We start from the raw sequence: 23,737 nt of genomic DNA, 5'->3' as shown, positions 1-23,737 counted from the left end.
GGGGGGGGGGCGCTTTGCTTTTACCACCGAGCATGTTTTTAAGTGACTTCCTGAGTGAGCGTTTCTTCTGTGTCGCGGAGTCGTCAATCTTGTTGCTGACGCCGCTTGATAAACGGAGATGGGTGGTGTCCTTCGATAAGTCTTTCAACACGCCATCTGGCGCATATCCTGTCCGTAAGTTAGTACCTCTTGCCCCTTCTCATGACTATTTCAGGTACACAAAGCTCACGCATCTCCAGATCTTCTTCGCTGAGAAAACTGATCGCCACAACGTCCCCATCGTATTGCGGGAAGCCACCTGATAGTAAGGTCAACAGTGAACCCAACATGTGCATGAGATATTCGGGTCCTGGGGCAAATAGCCAGTACCTTTCCTATTCCAGGGGTTTTGAACACGCTGGGGGGGCTCCGTCACTGAGTCACTGATATATGCCCCTGTGTCATCTATCCCAGCCAGGAGTTAGCAACCTTAAGAGTGGTGATAGTGGAGGAAGGCCATACTCCACGCTTGGGATCCACCTCGTTGCTCCTTCATTCGTTCGACCCTGCGCTCGATGTGGTGTCGGAGGTGTATGTCATCATGCCACAAATAATGTTCCTCAAGCTCGTACCTACAGGACGGTATTAGCTTCATAATAAGATAAACCCAACAGTGTGAAAGGGAGGGGACTCACTGGCTTTGGAGTATTTTTTGGCAGTGGGAGCATTTGGCTTGTTCGATCGGATCTGACCAGGATCTCAGTGAAGGATATTACAAAACGATCTAGATGGTGAACCATACGGCTGGTCTCATGCTCTTTTCTTTCAGCATCCGTGGTAAAGGCACTGTAACACTTTCTGCATTTGAAATGTGCCGTTTTGCTTTCAAAGGGAATACTTTTTTTGTATACCCGGTACCCTCCAATAGCTGAGCTGTAGAATGCAAATCGATGATCAGATCATTGCACCCGGATGCGCATGTTTAGGAAAGGACTTGCCTGTCGATCGTCATGATATAGACAGTGATCTCGCTCCCCCGGCAGTATTTTGAAAGGTAATGCTCCTCACGTTGTTCTCTATAGAGGGTATGGAAATTTTAGTCATATTGTGAAACCAGAAAGATAGCATGTCCTACACATAGCACGACATAGAGCCACCCAGCTGTGGTTCGGGAATAGACGTACTGGGTATAGAAGCAGATATCGCAGTCTGGACACTTGATTGTCGGTTCTGAAACGACTTTCTCAATCCCTCCACCTTCGTACGGGGGGAAGTCCGCAATTGCTTTTTGCAGATACTGTTCCATTTGGGCCTGGGTGGGAAGTAGATTCGATTCCTTCCCTTCGTCCTCCATTAAGGACTCGGGACGGCCTTTCCTGCCTATATCATCGCTCTGGAGTTGCAGGCGGGAGACTAAAGTGTTGATCTGGTCGATCGTGTCTGACCCCGACTCAGACTGGTTGACTGGCTGACGCCGAGCTGAACGGCCTAACTGGAGCTGGATGGTAGTATGCCAGTCATAATGCTCTTGCCAGAGCGAGCTAGGTGGACGATGTTAAACCTAATAATGACCAAGGAGCACTGGCAGAAACATGCGCAGCCCACTCACCGGTTGAAGAATATCTTCTCGCAGTGCTTGCACTGCTGAGCGCTCATCACCGCGTCCATTCTTTTCCAACGTTGTCAAGGATAACCCGAAGCAGACAGTATTGTTTTACGAAGTCATTTCCCCGGACGACACCAACTGAGATGGACTGAGGCGAATATCTCTAATACAATTTATGTCCGGCGACAGAACACTACGGGATATGACAGGATAAGAATTTTGAGCCTCAATGAAGCCAGGCTGAAGCATTGAAAAATGACTCCTTTCCACTTCCCCTCCCCCAGATAATTGGCTTGAGAATACGAGGATCAGCGTTGCGGTGCGGGGATTGTCAGCTCTGACTGACCTGATCAAACTTACTATGGTATGCTCGCGGCTGGGCAAGGCTCTCTCATTGGTTCTTAATGGACGTGATTGCACTGCCTCCCTGTGTGACATCGTTGTACATATTATTATTCCTTAACATTCTTGTCCTTGCCCCGAAAATCACCGCTGTCCACTCTCTTTTGTGACTAGATGACATGGAAACGCCCCTAATAATATGCCTTGTTTCAGTGCTCTACGTAGACTATCATGACGGCAGCATATCTAAAGGGTTATTGCATGGTTAGGAGATGTAGATCCCTCGGTCCAGTTGTTAGGCCGGTACTTACGCTGCGGCTGCCATCAGGATTTCGTGATTCCGACAATCCGTTGACAATGCAATCAGAACCGCCACGGCGACAGTGCATACCGTCACCACTGTAAGGGCGTTTGCCCCCGTCCTGAAAAAGTACAAGACAATGATTGGGATAATGAGAAGCGCGGCGGTCAAGATGGTCAGCACCACACGGACGACCGTCGCGATGGCCTCGTCATTGTACGTGTATAGAGTGCCTCCGTGGTCGTATACGGTCGTCCCACTGCGCTTTTTGTCCTGCAGAGAGGCGGACATGAGATCATCTATCCTCTTTAGGTCATTTCCAAATGGCAAGCTTACCTTCACAAGCAGCCTCCAGACCACTCTTTCCACTACCCGATACGCCCAACCCTTCCGTTCCGCGCCGGAGTCCAGCGCCACCAAGTCCCTTCGGATTTCAGGCTGATCGGCTAAAAATGCGCCATCTGCCTCATTGAGAAGCTGAGAGTCTGCTGCCCAGTCGCTGAGAATTTGGATAAACTCATCTTGCGGGCGTTTCAGCTTGCGCAGCTGTGACTGGATCAACAGGGCTTTGTCTGCACGGCAGTTAGTCCAGAACCACAGCATCCAGATGATGATAGAAAACTCACGGTATTTTTCAAGCTTCTCTGAAAGGGTATACATGAGCTGATTTCGGGGACTGCCCCACGGGATTGTGCCCGCTGAATCACTTTGTTCTTTTACGCGATGTTCCAATTCCGCAATCTCGGTCTGCATGTGGACGAGGTTCTGGATACTCAGCTCGGAAAAACGGCGAAATACAAGCAGGCCATTTTCCTGGTTCATGAACTGGCTGATGTCGGAGAGCTGTTGTGTTTTCTTGCCCGTCCCTTGCTCCTGCATGGGGAATGAATCATTGCCAAGATCAGTAGATGAGGCCTGTTCTGGGTCGGTTTCAGCACCGCCTGGTTAGATAAATTAGCGAATAACCTGGACCTGCTCCTCCGCAGACAATGATACGGCATGATGCCCCCGGGAGCGGGTGGTTGAATCTTACCTGGCGAGATTATGTGGCTCTTTCTCTCGTAGCGGGCCCCATATACTCGCGTGTGCTGAAGTCGACGCTGAATCGCCGCGTGCTCATCATAGTGGGCGATCAATTGTGATCTGAAGATCCTGTCAGTTTACAATTCGTCGATATATTTGCCTGTCATGCACTGTCTGACAACTGACTGATTGGAAAACTCTCGGGAGCAGTGAATGCAGTGCATATCTGTGTGCAGTGATGAATAGGCCGGTCGTCTAATAAATAATTGCGAGGATAAATCCACAGGCTTCACACGGTTATATTCCTTATGTTTCCAGCCCAGGTGGGGGTGTAAAACATGTGAGGTCGGCCCCTTTTCCCTGCTTCAGCTGATCGTCTACGTGGTAACCGTTTTATAAAACCTTGCATATCTTAGCGCACTGTGGCTTAGTTCGCCAGGCTTCCCCATTCTGCGGCTCTTTGCCATCTTTCCTCTCCCCGCAAACTCCATCCAAACCGACTGATGCCCGAGGACGTCAATTGTTTGTTGCGTTGCAGCAGAACAGCTCATACTCAACTTCATGATGGAGTGCAAGCATTGTGGGGAGAGCTTTGAGCAGCAGTAAACTTCCACAATCCCATCCACTTGCTGCAGAGCTTACCAGATTGACTGACCAGTTGGTCGCAGGGAGGAGATCAAACAACATCTCCAGCATCATGCGGATATTCAAAAAAGGGTATTCCCCGGCAGGAGTTATGGTGCGGTATACCGCCGGGCTCCTGCTCGTTGTACGGAGACACCGGCTGCCAATGGAACTCTGCTGGGGTATCAGAGTCAATCGACGCCGTCTCCTACTATTGAGGGGCCCCCTGCCGGACTCGATAGGTATCCATGTCGATTTTGTCAATCGACCTTTGCAGATAGGTTTGTACACACGGTCTCGTGAATTCTCCGACTGTCCTAAACAGCTGGAATCCATAGGCAGCTCCTTCGAGACCATGAACGTTCTTCGGACTGTGCCGGAACCAATATCTTATGCTGGGTTCTCATTATCGACAGGTAACGGTCCTGTTTCTTAATCTTTCTTATTGGAAGTTGAAATTGAGACGGAAGGATAGTTACCAGCCCAGCGGGTATCGTATCGAAGAGCGATATGTGCGCATCTGGGATGAGCATCAACCCTACCACTGGCTCTTTAGATGCAGTAAATGTGACCTGGCATATGCATCGGAGGATGACTGTGACCTACACAGCAAAACCCGTAAGTCCGAACAGCACCCCCAATCTTGAATTGACGGCTTAGATAGACGCCATCTAGATGTAAACGAGCCCGTGCCGTGTGAACACTGTGGGAAAGTCTTTAATACGAGGTGAGTCTCCTGAGTTCTGGCTGTTATTGGATATGCCTCTGATATCTCGCCTCACCTGTTCTGGAAGGCACGAATTGCTGGTTCACTATGACTGGCATTGGGATATGCAAACAGAACACAGAATCGAAATGGCGTTGCTTTCTCAGGGCCAGGCCTCACATGAAGCAACTCGTCCATATGAACTTGATCCACCAAAAGTAACTACCCCTCCCAGGAAAGCACACAGGGCCCGGCATGATGGCGAAATCGTAGCTGTGAGCTTTGTCAGTGGGTCAGATCTGAAGGCTCGTACGTTTCTTCCCTCCCGCTAAGTCAAGGGCTCACGTTAATGCCGGTTTTGAATGTTATAGCGTTCACCTCCACACAAACCGGCAAATTCCACGAGGTTGGATTCCAAGGGACTGGCCCTAATATTCACCCGGTAGACGATCCAAATTTAACTCTTCCCCAGCAAGGGGATACGTTGAAGAGCCACATTCGCTACCTGAGCCCTACGGATGATACGGCATTTATCAGTAAGGCCAGGGTGGGGAGGGGGTCTTACCTAGACTTATGGGTTTCGAATAATCCAGCTTACCTACAGTGGCTAAACCCATCTCGTGAGCTCCGTCATCTGTGGATCCAAGGGCCATCCGGTTGCGGCAAGTCAGCATGTGCTGCTCGCATTGTCCAAAGCTGTCTCGACAACAACGCCCAATCAGGAAACAATGCAGCTGTTATCTTTTTCTCGTTCAGTGATCCGACGGAGGGACATAGATCAATTGCATCCTTTCTACGGAATGTGATTTCTCAGCTCTATACGCAGCGTCCAGAGCTTTGCGCACGGGTTCCACTGCTCCATATTCCACTGATTGAGGGTGTCCCACTGGACAGTCTTTGGATAGCGCTCCACTCCCTTCTAACCGGTTTCAAATACACTCACTGCATTCTTGACGGAGTGAATAGCTTGGATCCTTCTGACCAGTCGACGCTGGTAAAAGGAATTCTGGAATTATCCTCCGGTCCGCAAGATAATATGAAGTTCCTGGCCATGAGTAGCCAGCATCCGGACCAGAATCCGCCGTCAACGTCGAAAGTTCGATGGACGGTAATAGAAATGCCTTGGTCAATCATCTGCAAAGATATCAAGTCCTACGCAACCGCTGCACTACAGGACAGTCAATCAGCCAGAGCAGACCCATCCTCCAATGTACTCGGCATTGACCTCCTTGTTAAGAATGCAATGGGCAGCCATTGTTACATCACGGTAGCGGCCAAGATATACCAAGAAGCGTTATGTTCTGCCCTTCCGCAGGATATGGATGGTTTGCTTTCGACAGCCATGGGGAAACTTTATAGCGAGACTCCCTTGTTACGAAACTGTGCTATAAAAATCCTCCAATGGATGATAGCTTTACCTTCCCCGCTTACAATCCAAGAATTGGACGAACTACTAACCCTGTACCCTTATTCTGGAACCCCCTCTCAAGATATTCTCCATGGATGTCTCCAAGGCCTAGTCAGTGGGCCAGATAGTGAGGGCCATGTGCGGTTTGCGGCCCCCTCTGTGAGGCAGTACATTATTTCTGGCACTACAGATCTGCGCCTGTCCAGTAGCGACTCCTCACGCCTTTCACCGGTTTTGTCACTTAAACAAGCACACAGAGACGCAGCGGTTGACCTCCTGCAGTATATGGCCACACCCACATTCGAAGCACAAATTCAACGACAATTCCTGGATGATTCTGCGAAACCGGGACTAGCGAGAATTGCCAGATCAAGATGGATTTGGCTCATGACTCGTACTCCCCCAACCGCAGAGGTGATATCCTATTTGACCAAGTTCATGAGCTCCATATCTTTCCAGAAATTGTTCACCTGTCTTGCGCAATGCAATCCTTGTCTAGCGGTGGCACAATGTTATGATGTCGAGCTGGAGAAGTGGCTCCAGAAAGCACAACCTCTCTCTGGCGCAAGGGACGTCGCATCATGCCTGGCTCAGTGCCGCAAGTTGGTCTTGCAGACTATTAGCAAGACATTTCCTTCGGACTATGCGGAAGTGATCATGATCCTCAATTGCCTGGCGCATCTGCATATAGACTCCCAACTATTCGATACGGCCGAAGAACTATTCCGTCGGTGCCTTGAGGTCATCCGTCGGTGGACGCGATTTACCCAGTCGCCGGAGTTTGAGCGGCTTCCATTCTATATTTTTGGACATACAATTGATGAGGGTCAGATCCTCACCCTTCAGGACGTCCACGGTCGATTACTGGCCCTTTCCGGTGGTGCTCCATTTGCGGATCTCCTCCAGAAAACTCGGTGTCTGTCCGATTCGCAGGCTCGTCGAAATCGGACTCTTGGACGCCTGCAGCAGATGCGGAAGTTTAAGCGCTACAACCTTCACAGCGAGGCCGCTACCATATATCAGGAGGTGAGACAGGAGCTGCAGACTCTACGTTGGGATTGTTCCACCCCACTGGACACCGTCCTCGGCCTTGCCTTCTTCCTCCTTGAGCAGGGAAGAAATCTGGAAGCCGATACCCTCCTCGATACAAAGATTCCGAAACTCATAGGCGAGAGTCACATAGTGCTAATATGTTGCTCGATGGGGGCCAACCCCGACAACAAACTCATCGTCGAGCTGGCAAATGCCAAAATGGATGGCCTTGGGACAGGGTGGGAAGCTATCTTGGCTATTGATCGACTTGGAAGGCACCGCGCAGGCGATGGCGATGTCCAAAGTGGCATAATATTCGCCAAGAAGGCTTATCAACTGAGTCAAAGACGTGCTGGCTTACATGACCCAAGGACCCTCCGTTGCCTGCAGGGGATGGTGAATGCGCACCTCGCCGAGGCAGATATGAATGCTGTCGCCAGACTCTTTTCTGAAATCGGATCGCTCAGCCCGCCCCAAATGCGCGAGCTCACCCCCGAACATCCTTGCTCGAAAATGAACTATGCCATCATGATGCAGCAGTTTGGTCTCCCGCAGTTGGCCACCACTATCGTCGAAGAATTGGTTAGTTGGCTCCGGGAACAGCAGGTACTTGGTTGCAGGGCACGCGATGTCGAGTACAGAAACACCGTTGCCATCAACATTGGGGGATTTCTGACCAAACAGGGTCGGCTGCAGGAGGCAGAGGCCTTTCTGAAGAGAGTCCTCGCTGAACCGGAGGGTCTTTCGCTCGCACAGATTTCAGCCGCGAAGACAAATCTTGCGGGGTGTCTCAGAAGGCAACTTCGCACCAACGAGGCTGATGCTCTATACCAGGAGATTGACGCCGATGCATCAGATCCTGTACGATCGGGGGGTCATGAAAAAGGGATTTTCCGTATTGGATAGGACATAGTAGTAGTACGCCGGACTTCTTCGAAAAGTATCTCATCGATTTTTTACCCACTTACTAGCTTGGCAAGTAAGGTGCGGAGTACAGAGTACTTCGATTCGACAAGCTCCTCCATCCTCTATACTGGGTCCACGAGGGACCGTCACACGCCACCAACCTGACAGCCGCCCCCTGCAAGTTATTCCTCGCGACCGGCAGTCGTTCATTACTATTTGGGACGTTCCACTTTCGCACTCTAGCAAAGGCACAGATGAGGTATGAGCCACGCTCAAGTACAACTACCACTCACCAGCGATTATCGTCTTCCTGCATTGATGATCCCGATACCCCTCAACTTCTCTTGCTGCGACGAAGTTTCAACTCCCACTTGATGAATTGGTGATGTGCGAAAGGGGGGAGATTCGGGGCCTCGAGTGCTGCACAGGCTATTTCAGATGATATTGAAGAAAGAAAAGGCCAGTCATGGGAATTTTCTGCCCATGGTATGTGCTGTAGCCCCATCCTGACAATCTACCAGCTAACCACACAACCACAGCCAGTCGAACACCAACAGAGGGTCCCAACGAGCAGGTCTGGGCTGTGTGTCACCGTCTGATTGATGGTGGAGTTCTGTCCTGGATCGATCAGGGCCAAGTAAGTTGCTGTCAGGCAGCCATAAGAGACTGTTATTTTGTAGGAAGGCGAACGGTCGAGTTTGTATCTCAGTAACACAGGACAGCCTCATACGCCCCAGCCAAGTCGTGTATTATCCTTTACAAATTAGGTGCATAGATACCTAAGAACCCGGGTCGCTACCTAGGTAAGTACCTAGGTACCGATTTGTACTTCATGTACATGCCCGCGGGCTGAAGCGTTGAAATTATGTCCCACATTTGGCTTCGTTTCGGCCTGCAGGAATGTGTCCCAGACCGTGACTCCAGCTTCTTCACAACAATCTCCTATGACCTATTCTGCATTGATAAAGAGTCTTGTATTATACCTAGATGGATCAATTAATAATCTTACAAGTGCAGCCATTTTGAGAGGATTAAATTGGCTGATTACCTTGGGTCTCCATCATAAATACCCAAGTATGTTCAAATCTGAATGTCTCGGGCCAGTGCGGTCGTCGCGCGATGAAGGGTGATTCTCACCCGCTCTCACCCTGCTTCTCCCCTGTCTATAGCGCACTCACCCTTCTCACCGCCGGTCGCGCGACCATAAAGCGGCCCTCACCCTATAGTCAAGTGGGCGATACGGCGATACTAGACTGGCTATCCTAATCAAAGGATATATATCTATTTACTACTAACTCTAGTACATACGACCACAGGGTGTGGAGAACAGGGCTTCCCGTCCGCTCAGCCGTACTTAAGCCACACGCCGGTAAGTTAGTAGTTAGGTGGGTGACCACTAGCGAATCCTTACTGTTGTATGTTTTTGTTTTCAGTTTTGTTATTTTTATCTGGATTGTTGTCCCCTTGCCGCCCTACCCAGTCACTTTCAGCCCCTTCGCCTGAATGCCCTGAATATCCTGTACGCCCCTGAACCGCTGACGTGTCCTTCCCCTCCCATACTGATTTTTTCTCACAGGCAGGTTGTTTTGATAACAACAGGCTACTTCTCGAAACGGATACGTCAGTTATAAATAGAATGTGACGAGCCACCATCCAATTATCTATCTTCCAATCAAATTTTTATAAGGCTTCTATTGCCTACTAGATCTTTCAAACTGCATTAACCAAGTTGGCCCAAACACTCCAAACACTGCAGATATTGCAGACATCTCCTTGCCGAGTTCAGGCCAACTTACCATGGTGTGAAGCGGCATAATGCAGATCGTCGCAGCTTTAAGCCACTCTCTACAGGCTAATTACCACGCTTCGCTCGGCCCTCTGATAAGATATCTTGATTGATATGGGAGACAGAAGGAAGACTTACTAAAAGGTAATCTTTACCTCAACGGCATCAAATAAATCGCGATTTGTAAAAGTCCAAGGCGAACTGTTCAATAGGATGGATGCTAAATCATGGGAGGGGGAGGCCACGTTAGCGCTTCCGGGGCGTGCAGGATATTCAGGTGTAAAATAGTGGTGGCCAGTCTCTTAGCATCTGCACACAGCCCTCAATGGAATGATTTCAACTGGGCCAACGGGGTGCTTCTCGAATACAAGGTCTGCCATATGTCTGTCATCATCCTCAGCAGCGGAGATTTCGATATATGAAGTATGTAATTTAACAATGCATATCAACATCAAGCACTCTATTAAATCCCTGGGGCTGTGGAAAGCCATCAATCAAAGAACTTGTTGATATCCAGGTTGTTCGCCACACCGATAATTCCACGCCCACCCCGGACAATCGAAATGTTAGTCATGGTTTGGGTTATTTGAGAACTCCCCGCAGAAGGGTTCATAATGCCTAGTAGAGCTCGGCTATCATCGGTGACCTGAATGCCGCCAAACCTCTGTTGGGATTTCAACTGAGTCGTAGCGGAAAGGAGCCCCTCGAAAGTCTTCCCAGATGATGTCAACACAGCAACCCCATTGTCAAGCTCACTTATAAGCTCTTCCCGTGCAATTGCCTGTACAGGTAGGCCTCCAAGCAGGGCTACAGGCAAGCTTTGCTGCTGCTGATGGATTTGGTCTATAACCACGTTGAGGTTGGTAATTGCTTGGACCAAGTTTTGTTCATGGCTCTCGATTGTATCCTTGGTTTCAGCTGTGACTCTCGATGAACCAATTGTAATAAACCTACAATGAAAATATAAGCGAGGTCTTCAGAGACAAAAGCACCTGATATACCTACAAATTTGCGGTGGTGATAGCTGCAAGCAAAGTCTCCTGGCTTTGGAATAGTTGCTGCCTCAAAATTTGTATGTGTGCCTCCCCAAACAGCACAACACGTACACGGTCCCACCAGTGCATCGTGTTTGAGGTCGAATGTTTTTTCCATCTTCCCAAAAGTATTTGGAACTTATCGCATGCCTTTTGACAGTTTGATATTGCCAATTTCACGCCATTTTGAACCTCTGGCGTCAATTCCCCCAAAAGGGATGCATTAGATTCCAGTTGTAATGTTGAAAGCACACGTTCCACAGCGCATAAATCGTTTTCAAGATCCAAGAGCACTTTTGGCGCATCATTAATTGCCGTGATTTCTCTCCAGAGTGCAGCTATGCTCTGTACTGCGACTGCTGCGATGCCAATCGTGCCAGTTGCGATGCTGAATAGGTCTGCCATGATGCTTAGCGACCTAGACAATCAACAGCAGACAGGAGGGAATATCGAAATTTACCACATTCTTCTAGTGGGTATGGAAATACGGCTCAATATAAGCACTCCAGATTCTATTCCAAATAATGGAATCTCAGCTTGATTTTGGACCCCACTCCGAAGTGGCTGTGTTGTCGTTTGCGTATGACTAACTAGCTCGTAAGGCGTTCTAGCATCAACAGTGTTGACTAATTTGGCTTAGTTCCTTGTGCCTTGCGCCAATGATCTTTGAAACGCATTTTCATTTGATGAGCATAGACCTGGGTCGCATATTTGCTTAAAAGAGGCCACCAGGTTACCTCCGTTAAAAGTGGGGNGGGGGGGGGAGCGTTCACTACCACCGGTATTTGTCCAAGCTATAGTGGCCCCTCCCGCAGTTTCCAATGTTATGCTCTTTCTTTTTGTCACCTTGTGGTGAGGTCTTGCTTTCACCCAATCTCGATCGATCTTTCAGCTTCTTACAAGCCTCGTATGATCGAGCGAGTTATTTCACCAATGGCTGCTCCAAAAATTGACTCATCGAATACTCAGAACTTCTCCAACATTGCCATCACGGGCCAAGGGTTTGTTGGTAGCAATACAACGAATAGCTATTATTTTGGTGAGTGAAATATATAAACCACCGAATTTTTTGTTTCTATGATCTATACTCAATCATTCATCAGGAAGCTGCAACCAAAAATTGCGTATTGCCGCAGACGCTGCGTTTAATTCATCGGGGAAAGACAATCATGCAATCTGTCTTCCTGATACACGACTAAGTGTACTCACACGGATTAGGAACTGGATAGATGGAGATGATGGAGCTCATGTCTTTTGGCTTCATGGCTTAGCCGGCACTGGAAAATCAACAATTGCACGCACAATTGCTCGCCAGTTATACGACGAAGGTTATTGGATGGCAAGCTTTTTCTTTGCCAGAAATGACGACGAGACAAGTAAGGCCAACAGATTTGTTAGCACCGTGGTATCACAACTGGCAGACAAAGATCTGGAATTTCAGCAACAACTTCAGGATTTGATTCTCAAGGACAAGGGAAGCAGGTACCGCCTACTCAGCGACGAGTGGAAAGAGCTGTTTATTAATCCACTATTATGTCTAAACTCGCCTCGGTCCCCGCTCATTATTATTATTGACGCATTAAATGAGTGTGAAGGCGAGGGCAGCATTGCGGCTCTCATCCAAATTTTGACACAGGCCCAAACTGTGGGCCAAATCAAGTTGCGTTTTTTGATAACAAGTCAATCTCAGAGTATTATTCGCAAAGGAATCCAGCATGCAGGCCCAAATTTTGTGAATTTTGCCTTGCATGATGTGCCTGATTCTGAAGTATCCCATGACATCTCGTTGTTCCTGCATGACAGACTGTCAGAATTCAATTTTGGCAATGAAAAGATCGAGAAACTCGTGGGAAAAGCCTCAGGGGTATTCATCTGGGCGGATACAGCTTCTCGTTTTCTCAAGACGCATAGAAGAATTGCTTTCTTACGCTTGACAGAGATGCTTGAGACCTGTCCAGCAGATGTTCCGCCAGAGGAACATCTGAACAGTCTCTATCTCTTTGTGCTTCAACAGTCAATCGACTCTAGTCTGGAGAGTCATCACAGGGAGATTATGTGCCAAGACATCCAAATTGTGCTTGGAACTCTGGTTGTGCTCTTCGGCCCCTTAGCTCTTGATCCATTGGCTCGGCTTATTGATCAATCTGTGACAAAAGAAAATCTATCTGACACTCTTGCCCTTTTTGAACCAATCCTCGATATCCCTGAAGACCGTCTTCGTCCTATTCGCTTACATCATCCTTCTTTCCGGGAGTTTTTGCTTACTGCCGAGCGATGCAAAGACCAAAGCTTCAGAGTGGATGAATGCCATGCTCACATGGCAATTTTCCAACGGTCCATTGATTTGATGTCAGGATTTTTTGGGAAAGATGACGTTTGTGACCTGAGAGATCCAGGGGCTCTTTTACGTGATCTCGACCCGAATGATCTAGAACAGCACCTGCCCTCTGAGATACAATACGCATGTTCATTCTGGGTGCAGCATTTAATGAAGAGCAAAACAAACATTCTGGACAATGACTTTACTCATCGCTTCATTAAAACCCATTTGCTGCGTTGGTTCGAGGCCCTTGCTTGGATGGAACGGATGGCGGAAGGCATCGCCACTTTAGATTTGTTGACGTCTGCTACCTCGGTAAGCATACAATAAGCCCCAAAGGAATTCTTCTAACGATAATAAAGATCGAACAGTCACCTCTTCTCCGAAAATTGCTCCAAGATGCAAAACGATTCATGCAATACAGCCAACCTGTTGTCAGCCAAGCTCCTCCCCAAATATACCTGAGCGCCATTATGTTTGCTCCAAAGAACAGTTGCGTTCGTGAGCAATTTCGAGAATCTGCTCTTCAAGTGGCACTACACCTGCCTATGATACAAAATGATTGGAGCCCCTTGCTATACACATTCAAGTTTCCCGTCCCAGTCGACGTGGTTGCATTTATGCCGGGGGGAGCTATGGTTGCTATAGCAATGCAAAATTACATTTTAGTGTGGAACCTCAGCACAGGAAGATGCCTCAAAAAGCTCGAGGGACATAGGAGGAAAATCACTTCTTGTATCTTCTCTAAAAACGGAAAGACATTGGCTACGTCTTCTTGCGACCACACCGTGCGACTTTGGGAACCAATTTCAGGGCAAAGCATCCATTGCTTCGAAGGTCATACGGATTCAGTCACAACTGTGATATTTTCTCCTGATGATACCCTGTTGGCTTCTGCATCTCACGACAGCACAGTGCGAATTTGGAGTTCCTCTGATGACAAATTTATTGATGTTCTCAAGGGTCACACCGATTCGGTGCACAATCTTCTATTCTCATTTGATGGAAAAGTGCTGGCATCTTCATCCTCAGAGGGATGCATAATTCTTTGGAATTGTGCTTCTGGAGAGGCCATGCAGAAATTTCAGCTCGATGGATTCATCATAAATATGGCTTTTACAGATGGTGGCACTAGGTTGGCATGCATTGAAGATAACGGTGACCAGAAATTATCGCTCTGGAACCTGGTCAACAACAACTGTGAATTCCAAAAGAGATACGGGGATGATACCTGCGATATGGTCTTTTCGCTAAATGGTAGATGGTGCGCGATGTATGATAATCTTGACGTGCTTCTCTACCGTTTGGATGATAGCTCTATCTTCTGCCGCATTTTATCCGGTCAAGAAAATGATGTGCACGCAATGGCCTTTTCGCCAAATGAAGAGGTCTTAGCAACAGGACAAGAGGATGGTCTACTACGCATTTGGAACACAGCCACAGCTGAGTGCACGCAAATATTAGTGGGACGCAATGGTGTCAGGAGTATTTTTTGGAGCCAAGAAAGCGATTCAATGTTATCGATTCACGCGGACGACTCCCTATGGCTCTGGGACCTAAGTTCGGAACAGGACGAGGGACAAGAAAATTTCGAGTTTGCGTCTTGTGACATGGAATATATCGATCTCTCACCCAAAATGAACGTGGCCCTATCAACTGCCACTTGTTCCCCTGCCAATCTTTGGGACACCAAAAATGGCCGGCACATTGCGCAATTAGGGAAAATATCAAACGCCATACCTGATTATCCTTATATATTTTCCCCCGATGGACGGCTATTAGCAAGTGGGTTACTGGATCATACTCAGACCCACAAGCTGATTCTATGGAATCCATTGAATGGAAACTATATTAAGTCACTCGAAGGTCATTCTGCCAGAGTGACTGCAGCCAGGATATCACACGACTGCAAAGTTCTAGTTTCAGCTTCGGCGGACGACACGCTGCGAATTTGGGATCTGAACAACTTTCATTGTTCTCAAATCATCCAAAATGTATCCGAAGGGCGCATTTTGCGAGAACCAGCGAATCCTTACGTCGGCTATCCTTCTGTGCAGAATGTGGTTATCTCTCAGGATAAAAGCACAGTAGGATCTATTGAGGAAGGTGGAGTTGGCAAGTATATTCGTGTCTGGAATCTTTCTACTGGCCATTGTCGCCAGACATGGAATTTATGTCCTAGGTTAGTCATCCTGTCTTCGGATGGTGAGATATGTGCCATGAGTTTCATATGGAACGAGGTGCACGTGTGGAGTACGAATGATGGGACATGCCTTCACAGGCTAAAGATGCACTGTGGTATCCCCCAGGGACTGTCCTTCGCATTAGCTGGAAAGACCCTTATATCACGAGCTCGGAATACAATGCAGCTCTGGAACTTGGAGACCGGACAATGTCAACAAACGTGTGACGCAAAAACTGCTCGCCTCTTATTCCGGTATGGCCTGAATATTCTCCAGGTCGCTGGATCGGAGATTCCGATATGTTCAGATCAAAGCATTGTCGAGGGACATTCAACATATCACATGAAAGGTTCTTGGATCACCAAGAACGATCGCAAACTTATCCTCCTGCCACAAGACTATGCCGAGCCCTCAGCGAAATTGATCAATGAAGACATGGTTCTTCTTGGATACACCTCGGGGAAGGTAATTTGCCTTAATTTCAGGTCTGTGGAGACCTCCTTGCATGGGAAAAGAAAAAGAAGTTCTTAGAATCTTGAGAGAGTCAAAGGTCAAATCGTTCAACTTGTCTATAATTCCGTGTCCAGTTAACCGAAAGAAGCCTGTATGTATGATTATGTACCTAATTACTTGGTAGTCTGCTTATCATGCATTGCAATTGTTTACACTGAGTCAGAGTTGACCTTCTTTTCGATGATCATTCAGACGGACTAGAGTAAGCTTTCCATAACCACGGAAGCAAGCCTGTCAAGAGTCCGTAGCTATCTGTCTATTATTTGGCTACGGCCGAGATCGGTGGGCCCACAGGAAGCCATATTTTCCACGTCCCGTAGTCTTATATACCGATTGTGAAGTGAGATATGGTTGCGGAGAGCTTCATATATACTCTTGAATGAATGAAAACTAGTGATATTAATAAAATGCTTTTAAATTCTTAACTTTATTATATACTAGTAGCTCTCAAATCCATCGTCATCTATGATCTTCCTCTTCTTCCCTAATATACGTAGCAGGGGAGTGGTCTCTGGATTAGGTGTAATCTTCCTTTCTTCCTTTATAGCTTTAACCTCACTACGAGAGAAGAATTCCTATAGAACTACTAATTACTTCTCTTCTATATTAAACTTCGAAGTATAAAGAAATATTATGAATTCCTAAATTATTATTATATTTAGATGTGAGCACTTTAGCAGATATTTTATTCTATTTGCTTGCTATATCCAGGATCAACTTCTGGTATTACTGTTGGGGCATTCAGGGGTTATATAGCTGAGCATCTTGCTACTTTTTAGAACACACACTCATTTAACCACTTGCTCGTGATAAAGCGAGGCTAGAGAGATGAAAGCAGAGGGGAAAAAAGGTTACTTACAGCTTTTTCTATTAGAATGGGGAAATGTACCTTTTGCTGTACAGGCTGAATAGAGCGGCGAGCCGCCCATGCCCGAACCGTGGGCGCTAGGCGACCACCACCTTAGACATGCTGTTGTATGTTTTTTTCACTTGGTTTTTTTTTTTTTGATTTGTTCGGAAACTCCCTCGTGCCGCCCTACTTTTCAGCCCCTTCAGCCTATTCACCTAAATTCCCTAAACGCCACTATTCTACACATTGACAATCACGCTAGTTACTGCAGGCTAAGCCACGATGTGGCTTAGGCAACCAAATTGTGGAAAATGTCAAGCCCAGAAATTGGAGGCCCACCATGTTTGTTTTGTTGTTTAGGTACGAAGCATTTCCGACAGAAAACACAGCCACTGACTGTCACGCACGTGGCTGGTGGATATAGAACATTTCGGAAAGGTTTAGAGACAATTGCATCTGGTTTTATGCATATTGTCATACGATTTGCCAATACACCGTACGGCCAATGCATGGCTAGGATTAGGATTGGGAAAATGTGAATACCCGAGACTTCTATCTTTATCTTTTTGCATATTGTTGCTTGCTCTTTAGGTTATCATCTTCAAAATCAAGCTTTGTTTCCGAATATTCTAGAGAGGCTAACGATTGATTTTTATCTAGTTTTCTTAGCGGACATTTTATCAAGTTAGTGCTGTTACAATCATCCCTCTCCACCATCCCATTCAAACAACATTGCCATACTAGCTGACATAGTAACGACCAGTCTCAGTATCGTGGACCATGTCAGTCTGCACGACCTCCCCATTCTTGAGGAATCCGTTCGCCACGACTCCATCACCAGTCACATTGTCCGAGTTCCGTTCCAAATGATTGTCGCCGCTCTTAACAGTGAAGTTAGCCAGGGAGATCTCCCCAGCATTACGCTCCTTGGTGGTAGGCATGCCGAAGAAATGAGCTCTAACTTGTTCTGGGGTGATATGGAGTTCAAAGTATCCGCGGTAGTATCCCTCAGACCAATGCAACGACTCACTGTCAGTGACAATTCGCTTGGAGATATCGTTTGCCGCAGAAATAGTGGTGTTCTCTCCAAATGAGGAGGGAGAGCTGACGGCCGCTCCGGCGAATTCCACACCGATGGCGCCGGCCCCGCTGCTGGAGTCGTATGGGCTGTGGTCGAGCCAGGTCAGATCGCTGACCCAGTTGACGTGGGTATCTCCCGCGATCACAATGTTGTTGTCAATGTTGTTCTCGTAGAGAGTCTGCAAGGTCCTGTTCTTACTCGCCATATAGCCATCCCAAGCATCCAGGTTCAGTGGTTGTTCGGGCCCATTCTTGACTGTCATGTTCAAGTGAGAGAATACTGCAATGATCCTGTTAGATTAAGGTAACATTCCAAGCTTTTAAATAAAGAAAAGCATACCGATTTGACTGCCGAGGATGCGCCAGTGAGCACCACGGTTGGCTGACTCAATCAGGTTACGCTGCAACCAGGCCTCCTGACGGCTTCCCATCAAACTCCGACCGGCGTCATCTTTGATCTCGTTGATATAATTAGTGTTATCGTAGGTATCCGTAATGGAGCGGTCGTATTGTCTGGTGTCCAGCATGATCAGGTCCACCAATTTTCCAAGCTTGAAGTTTCTCCAGATGCGAAGGTTATCGTCCATCTCGACTTGTCTAAACTCGATTAATACGAACAACTTGACATTATTCACAGACGGCTCACCTGATGGGCATCCATTCGAAGTAAGCACGGACGGCGTTCATCTTACGCTGGTCAACGGAGACACCTCCGTCCTGAATAAATGATTTTTCGTCGTTCCTGAGCTCCGATGCGCCATCCCGGTAGGTGTTATCGGCCACCTCTGCTGCATTTAGAACCCAAACACGTCTTCCTTTTGTGAATGCAGTAGGGCCATACCGTGGTCATCCCAGACAGGAATCCAAGCAAACTTCTGATGGCTGGCAAGCAGATCCAAGTCGGTTCTGTAGGTGGCAATGCGCTTGCGGTAGTCATAGAGAGTGAAGATGGTTCGGTCCGGTTGAGGGATGCGTCCCATGCTGTTACCCCAGCCACTAAAGCGAAGCTTAGCTGATGTGGTCGACATTCTCGAGTTGATTCTACTTACTAGTCACCGTTCTTGTATTCGTAGAGGTAATCACTGTATACAATCAGTTTGAGCTCTTATGCAAATATCAAACGCCACTTACCCGAGATGGAGGACATAGTCCACGGAATCCTTGCGTACAGAGTGTCCGTAGGCATTGAAGAAACCAAATGCTGTATATTCTGTCAGTTCACACACATTCACACACAGGTCGACACGGAGACATACGGAAGTTGGCGCAAGAGTAAACGGCCAAGTTGACCTGGTCAACCTCCTCCTTCGAATTAGGAGCCGTCTTGGTTCTTCCAACCGGGCTCCTGTTGTCCGAATTGCAGACTTGGAACTGATAAAAATAAGTGGTGAATGGCTTCAACTTGGATGCTTCGACCTGGTAATTCAATGAGCGAGTTTCCCAAGTTTCCGATCCATAAACAGCTTGCTTACCTTAACAGTATAGTCAATGTCGGAACTCGTATATGCAGTACCTTCCGATGCAATGTGCTTGAAGCTCTCATCTTCAGACACCTTGTACTCCAAGCAAATAGGAGCATTCGACACGGCCGCCTGCTCCTCTGCGTCTTCATTCCTTGAGTATATCGGGACTGGGTTGTACAACGGAACAAGACCATGCGTAGAGCTATTCGAATGAACATCATCAAAACTCGGCGAGCAGCGAGTCCACAGAATTACCGAGTCTGCATAGGGATCTCCAGAAGCAACGCCATGGGTGAAGTGCAACTTGGATGGGTCAAAAGACGATCCTGGGACCCCGCGCTTCGCAACTCGGTGAATCGAGACACCCAGTCCTGGATGGTTCTCAGACGGACTGCGGTAATTCAGATTGCCTGAATAGCTCGCAGTGGCCGTGGCTGCAGATGACAGCACGAGAGACCAGGAGAGCTTCATTTCGACAGAAACAAGTCAACTGGAGGGTAAGAAACTGAGAAGCCAAACGAATGTTAGGGTTATTTAGGTGACCATAATCCAACAGGCGCTTGACTGGCTCATATATAATAAAGAAAATCGTGGTGGTTTCCATTTTGAGAGGAGTCACAGCCGATAATTTCGTGGCATCCAACATTTAATCTGGCGTCTGTTATTATCAGCGAATTGGAAGGATCAACAGCGACATGACCTTACAGCTCGACAGGATCGGCAGGAACATGAATTACTATGTACAGAAAAAAACCAGTTCTCGGCACTATGGTTCAGGAACGTGGTGAGCCACGTGGAACTACAAGGTTTATCACTGGCGGATTGGATGTAGTGCCAAGTGCCCTGATATTGTCACCTTTAGCCAGCCAAGATCTTTCAACTTTAAGCCCACATATATCCCTGTAATTTTGATTGTATTAGTAATTAACTGACCTAGGACAGACTATCCAAAGGCCAAGCATTGGTCATGGCAATTTTACACCATTTTATCCGATTGACTGTTTGTGAGAAGCTGTTAGGTACCTAGGTACCTAGTACGGTGCCGGAAATGCTTCGTACTGGCCAGTCAAGGTATATCGAGAACTCTGTCTATTATTACCGGTCTTTTACATATGTCGGGAGCATTAAAAGGAGGATAAGTGAGGGCGTAATTGGGACGCTAAATCGGAAGCGGCGAAACTACCCCGAAAAGGCAATTCACAGGTCCACTGTTTACATTCTGAAAACTGAATTCTGACACCACTCTGCTAATATTTGCATCCTGAGGTGCATTGCCATTGCATCTATCCTAGTCACCATAATCCAGTAGCATTTGGACCACCTCTTTGTGGCCTTTAACTGATGCGGCTTGGAGTGCATTTCCATGCGTCCACTCTGGGCATTAATTATGTCTGTGTGCCTCAAAATTTAACGTCTGCCCACTTTCGTTTCTTAGGGAATTGCCGCCTAGGGCGCTAACAATTCGTGTCAACGAGATGGTAGGTAAGCTCCTCTAGGCTTTTAAAGGTTGTGGAGTAGGCTAGATGCTTACAGTCGAAATCATGTTTGAGTTCTTTCAAATGATCTTCAATATAGGAGTGCCACTTTGGTGGTGAGAGGACGAATTAAAACATTATCTTTGACGGTTTCTCTCTCCTAGCACCTAGGCAAAACGGACATAGCCCTGGCTTTATAGGTGCGTTCCGAAAGATCATAGGATCGTAACGGAGGAAATCGCCTAGATTATTAAGATGCTCGTAGTAATGATTGTTCTATTCTAATTCATTGGCCGTGTATTGCTCTTGTAACCTACTCGAGAAAAGCCCTATATATTCTAATACCCGGTGGAATAACGGCCTATAGATATAATTTGACAAATCTAGGGATATAGACACAATTAAGCGATTTGCTTCTCTGCTCCTAGGGCTAAGACTCACTTGTCGAAAATTAGTAACATGTCCCTGTAACTAGATTCTGTTCGTGGCAGCACTACACACTAGATTTCATTGTTACTATGCTCCCCGAAATCCACAACACTGGCTATATATTTTAACGTTAGGTTATACTTGATACGTATCTTACTCGTGACAAAGCGAGGTTAGAGTGATAAAGCGAGGCTAGAGAGATAAAAGCGGAGGAAAAAAGAAGGTCACTTACAACTTTTTCGATCAGAATGGGAAAATGTACCTTTTGCTACACGGGCTGAATATTCGGTGAAGAATCTTCAGGTGGGTGAATATCTGCCCGGAGTGCCCTGAGGAGGGCTGAATTAGAGCGGCGAGCCGCCTATGCCCGAACCGTGGGCGCTAGGTGACCACGACCTTAGACATACTGTTGTATGTTTTTGCTTTTAGTAGTGTTTTCGTTAGATTTATATAGATATTTTGGTCTTATATTCACAGCGGAATGATGGGCATTAGCAAGAAACTACTATCCTATAAAGAATTTAGAGGGGGCCTATGTATGCTTTGAAACTGTACATTCCTGATGGGCCTAAATCTTAATAGCTATTGGAACAAAAAGTCGTTGACAACCGCACTCGTGTCTTCTTGAGGATTGGCCACATGAACAAGGACTTTGCCCCTGGCGCGCCCTGAGCGAAGTCTGTCAAATGCCTTCACGGCATCCTCAAAATCGTACTTGCTGTCGAAATTCAACTTGAGAACTCCCTTCTGGACCAGCTCCCCGAGCTTGACGGTGTGCTCCCGCGTATTTTTGAAGAAGAAGATGACGTATTTCCTCTTTCCTCCACCTAGAAACGAGGGCCAAGTCACTCTGCCAACAAACGTTGTCAAGGCCGATGCCCCGACCTGCACGAACACACCACCGGGCCTTAAGAAATGATGGCAATGGAAGTATAAATCCGACGGCAACCCGATATGATCAAGAATATGATCAAAGACAATCCCCTTCTTCTTCAAGACCCCAACAAGATCACCAACAGCTGTGTAATCAATAACCTCATCAGCCCCAAGCCTATAACACAACTCAACATTCCTCGTCGAACAAGTAACAGCAACAAAACAACCCATATGCTTAGCAAGTTGAATCGCAAAAACCCCACACCCCCCAGAACCCCCATTAATAAAAACCTTATCCCCCTTTTTAACATACCCATCCAAAGCCTGATAAGCCGACTGCCCAGCAATTCCTAAACTCGCCGCATCATCCACACTCACGCCCTCGGGAACAGGCGCGATGAGTTTCGACGAGATGGAGAGATACTTAGCGAGCGCACCGAACTTCACCGGCATACTATGACACCCGTAGACAAGCTCGCCTGGCTTGAAGCCGGCGCCCGGGCCGGTCGTCACCACACGCCCGCAGAAGTCCATCCCCGGGGACGCTGGCATCCCGATGGCCAGGTGCCGGACGTGCGGGCCCATTTCCGGGACTTTGAAGTCGGCTGGGTTGAGCGCGCTTGAGAGAACTTCCACGAGGACCTCGTCGCCTTTCAGAGAGGGCGGGACGCGCGCCGATGGGTCTAGATACATGTTCTTCTCCAGGCCGCCGGATGTGCCGCTGTAGAGCCAAGCTTTCATTGTTGTGGGGGGTTGTGGTAGTTCCATTGTGGGACCCATTGTGGGATCCATTGTGGGATCCATTGTGGTTGTGGATGAGAAGGTGCTTTCCTGTATGGATGTTTTTGCTGGAGCTTGGAGCTTGGAGTTGATATGAACTGGTTGGTGTTCACCGCTTTGCGGCGGTACTGTATCGATTGCAGATTACGCTAGTAAAATGGCAAAAAAGCAAAAAACATGCCCTCGTCCAGGTTCGAACTGGAGACCTTCGGATGTCAATCTTGTTACCAAGAATGTCATAAGAAAGGATATATGAGACCGACGTCATAACCAACTAGACCACGAAGGCTGATAGATGAAAAAGTTCGCTGTATTTGGCATCATGAGCCAGAAGTAAATCCCAGGTCTTAAGCCGTAAATCTCACATAATGCGAATTGTTGATATTGACCTCAGCGGCCTCGAAAGGGCCCTGTGCTATGATCATATAGCATTATTTGGCAATTAAGTGTGTCGTCTAATTCATTTCAATGTTTCAGACACTGTTTATCCATTAAGGGTGTTCTTGATTTTTGGTTTGTTGCTTGAAACATATATACATGAAGTATTCAACTATTTATACCTTTCCCTTTTTTTTTTTGTCCCTTTTTTTTTTACTCCTTTGGTAGCATGTCCAACATACATGCAGAGGCCCGAATCTATCTATATTATTATGAGCCACATCCTGATACTTCCCCTCTCCTCCTACAGCTTATGATCTGCACTGCAACCCCTAGATGCATTGGCGGGAACAGGAGCCCACTCCTAAGTTAAGCGATATCCATATAGGTAAGTTAGGTATACGACACCAAACTGACATATTGATTGACGTAAGTATGTTTTAAAAGCGCCATGGTTTACATGTTCTCCGTATGCATGGTTTGTGATTAACAGCCCAGCTCAAGTCGTCACCCAACAACGCAGCATATACACATAATGCACAGAATGCACAGGGGGCGTATAACATAGAGCCCAGAGAATCCAATGGAATAAGAAACACACATGCTATGCGCGGCAGAGAATGGCCATCAATACACGAGTGTG

General features: G+C 47.3%; 6 protein-coding genes across 6 annotated transcripts in view; 1 reads left to right on the top strand and 5 right to left on the bottom strand.

Annotated features, from left to right (window-relative positions):
- The window catches only part of PENARI_c001G00107 (tetratricopeptide repeat protein), a gene marked incomplete at both ends in the record, with an annotated part of 4,142 nt that extends 2,495 nt beyond the window's left edge, over window positions 1-1,647 (bottom strand). Inside the window, 6 exons of the mRNA XM_022626121.1 lie at window positions 25-168; window positions 230-298; window positions 370-444; window positions 502-611; window positions 1,164-1,520; window positions 1,589-1,647. Of these exons, the coding sequence (XP_022493748.1) occupies window positions 25-168; window positions 230-298; window positions 370-444; window positions 502-611; window positions 1,164-1,520; window positions 1,589-1,647 (814 nt within the window). The remainder of the gene's footprint in view (window positions 1-24; window positions 169-229; window positions 299-369; window positions 445-501; window positions 612-1,163; window positions 1,521-1,588) is intronic.
- Window positions 1,648-2,234: 587 nt separating this feature from the next.
- PENARI_c001G00826 (uncharacterized protein) lies at window positions 2,235-3,830 on the bottom strand (the record flags this gene model as incomplete). The annotated part of the gene is made up of 4 exons (XM_022626188.1): window positions 2,235-2,800; window positions 2,855-3,169; window positions 3,262-3,371; window positions 3,805-3,830. 4 exons carry the CDS (start codon window positions 3,828-3,830, stop codon window positions 2,235-2,237), a joined length of 1,017 nt encoding a protein of 338 aa, XP_022493226.1.
- Window positions 3,831-10,203: 6,373 nt separating this feature from the next.
- On the bottom strand, window positions 10,204-10,837 carry PENARI_c001G10614 (uncharacterized protein; the record flags this gene model as incomplete). Its single annotated transcript, XM_022626962.1, has 3 exons — window positions 10,204-10,663; window positions 10,719-10,771; window positions 10,820-10,837. 3 exons carry the CDS (start codon window positions 10,835-10,837, stop codon window positions 10,204-10,206), a joined length of 531 nt encoding a protein of 176 aa, XP_022493949.1.
- Window positions 10,838-11,680: 843 nt separating this feature from the next.
- Window positions 11,681-15,353, top strand: PENARI_c001G05366 (NACHT and WD repeat domain-containing protein; the record flags this gene model as incomplete). Its single annotated transcript, XM_022626549.1, has 4 exons — window positions 11,681-11,748; window positions 11,966-13,382; window positions 13,430-15,272; window positions 15,349-15,353. The coding sequence occupies 4 exons, from the start codon at window positions 11,681-11,683 to the stop codon at window positions 15,351-15,353; spliced, it is 3,333 nt and encodes a 1,110-aa protein (XP_022493546.1).
- A 2,000-nt stretch (window positions 15,354-17,353) lies between these two features.
- PENARI_c001G05159 (alkaline phosphatase D family protein) lies at window positions 17,354-19,627 on the bottom strand (the record flags this gene model as incomplete). Its single annotated transcript, XM_022626528.1, has 8 exons — window positions 17,354-17,973; window positions 18,034-18,290; window positions 18,340-18,478; window positions 18,535-18,689; window positions 18,743-18,775; window positions 18,825-18,894; window positions 18,950-19,109; window positions 19,166-19,627. The coding sequence occupies 8 exons, from the start codon at window positions 19,625-19,627 to the stop codon at window positions 17,354-17,356; spliced, it is 1,896 nt and encodes a 631-aa protein (XP_022493525.1).
- A 2,015-nt stretch (window positions 19,628-21,642) lies between these two features.
- On the bottom strand, window positions 21,643-22,740 carry PENARI_c001G02056 (NAD(P)-dependent alcohol dehydrogenase; the record flags this gene model as incomplete). Its single annotated transcript, XM_022626270.1, has 2 exons — window positions 21,643-22,111; window positions 22,250-22,740. The coding sequence occupies 2 exons, from the start codon at window positions 22,738-22,740 to the stop codon at window positions 21,643-21,645; spliced, it is 960 nt and encodes a 319-aa protein (XP_022493756.1).
- Between the last annotated feature and the right edge of the window lie 997 nt (window positions 22,741-23,737).

Source organism: Penicillium arizonense, assembly GCF_001773325.1.
Source record: "Penicillium arizonense strain CBS 141311 chromosome Unknown PENARI_contig001, whole genome shotgun sequence".
In the NCBI taxonomy this organism is placed as follows: domain Eukaryota; kingdom Fungi; phylum Ascomycota; class Eurotiomycetes; order Eurotiales; family Aspergillaceae; genus Penicillium; species Penicillium arizonense.
This window is presented reverse-complemented; position numbering and strand designations above follow the sequence as displayed.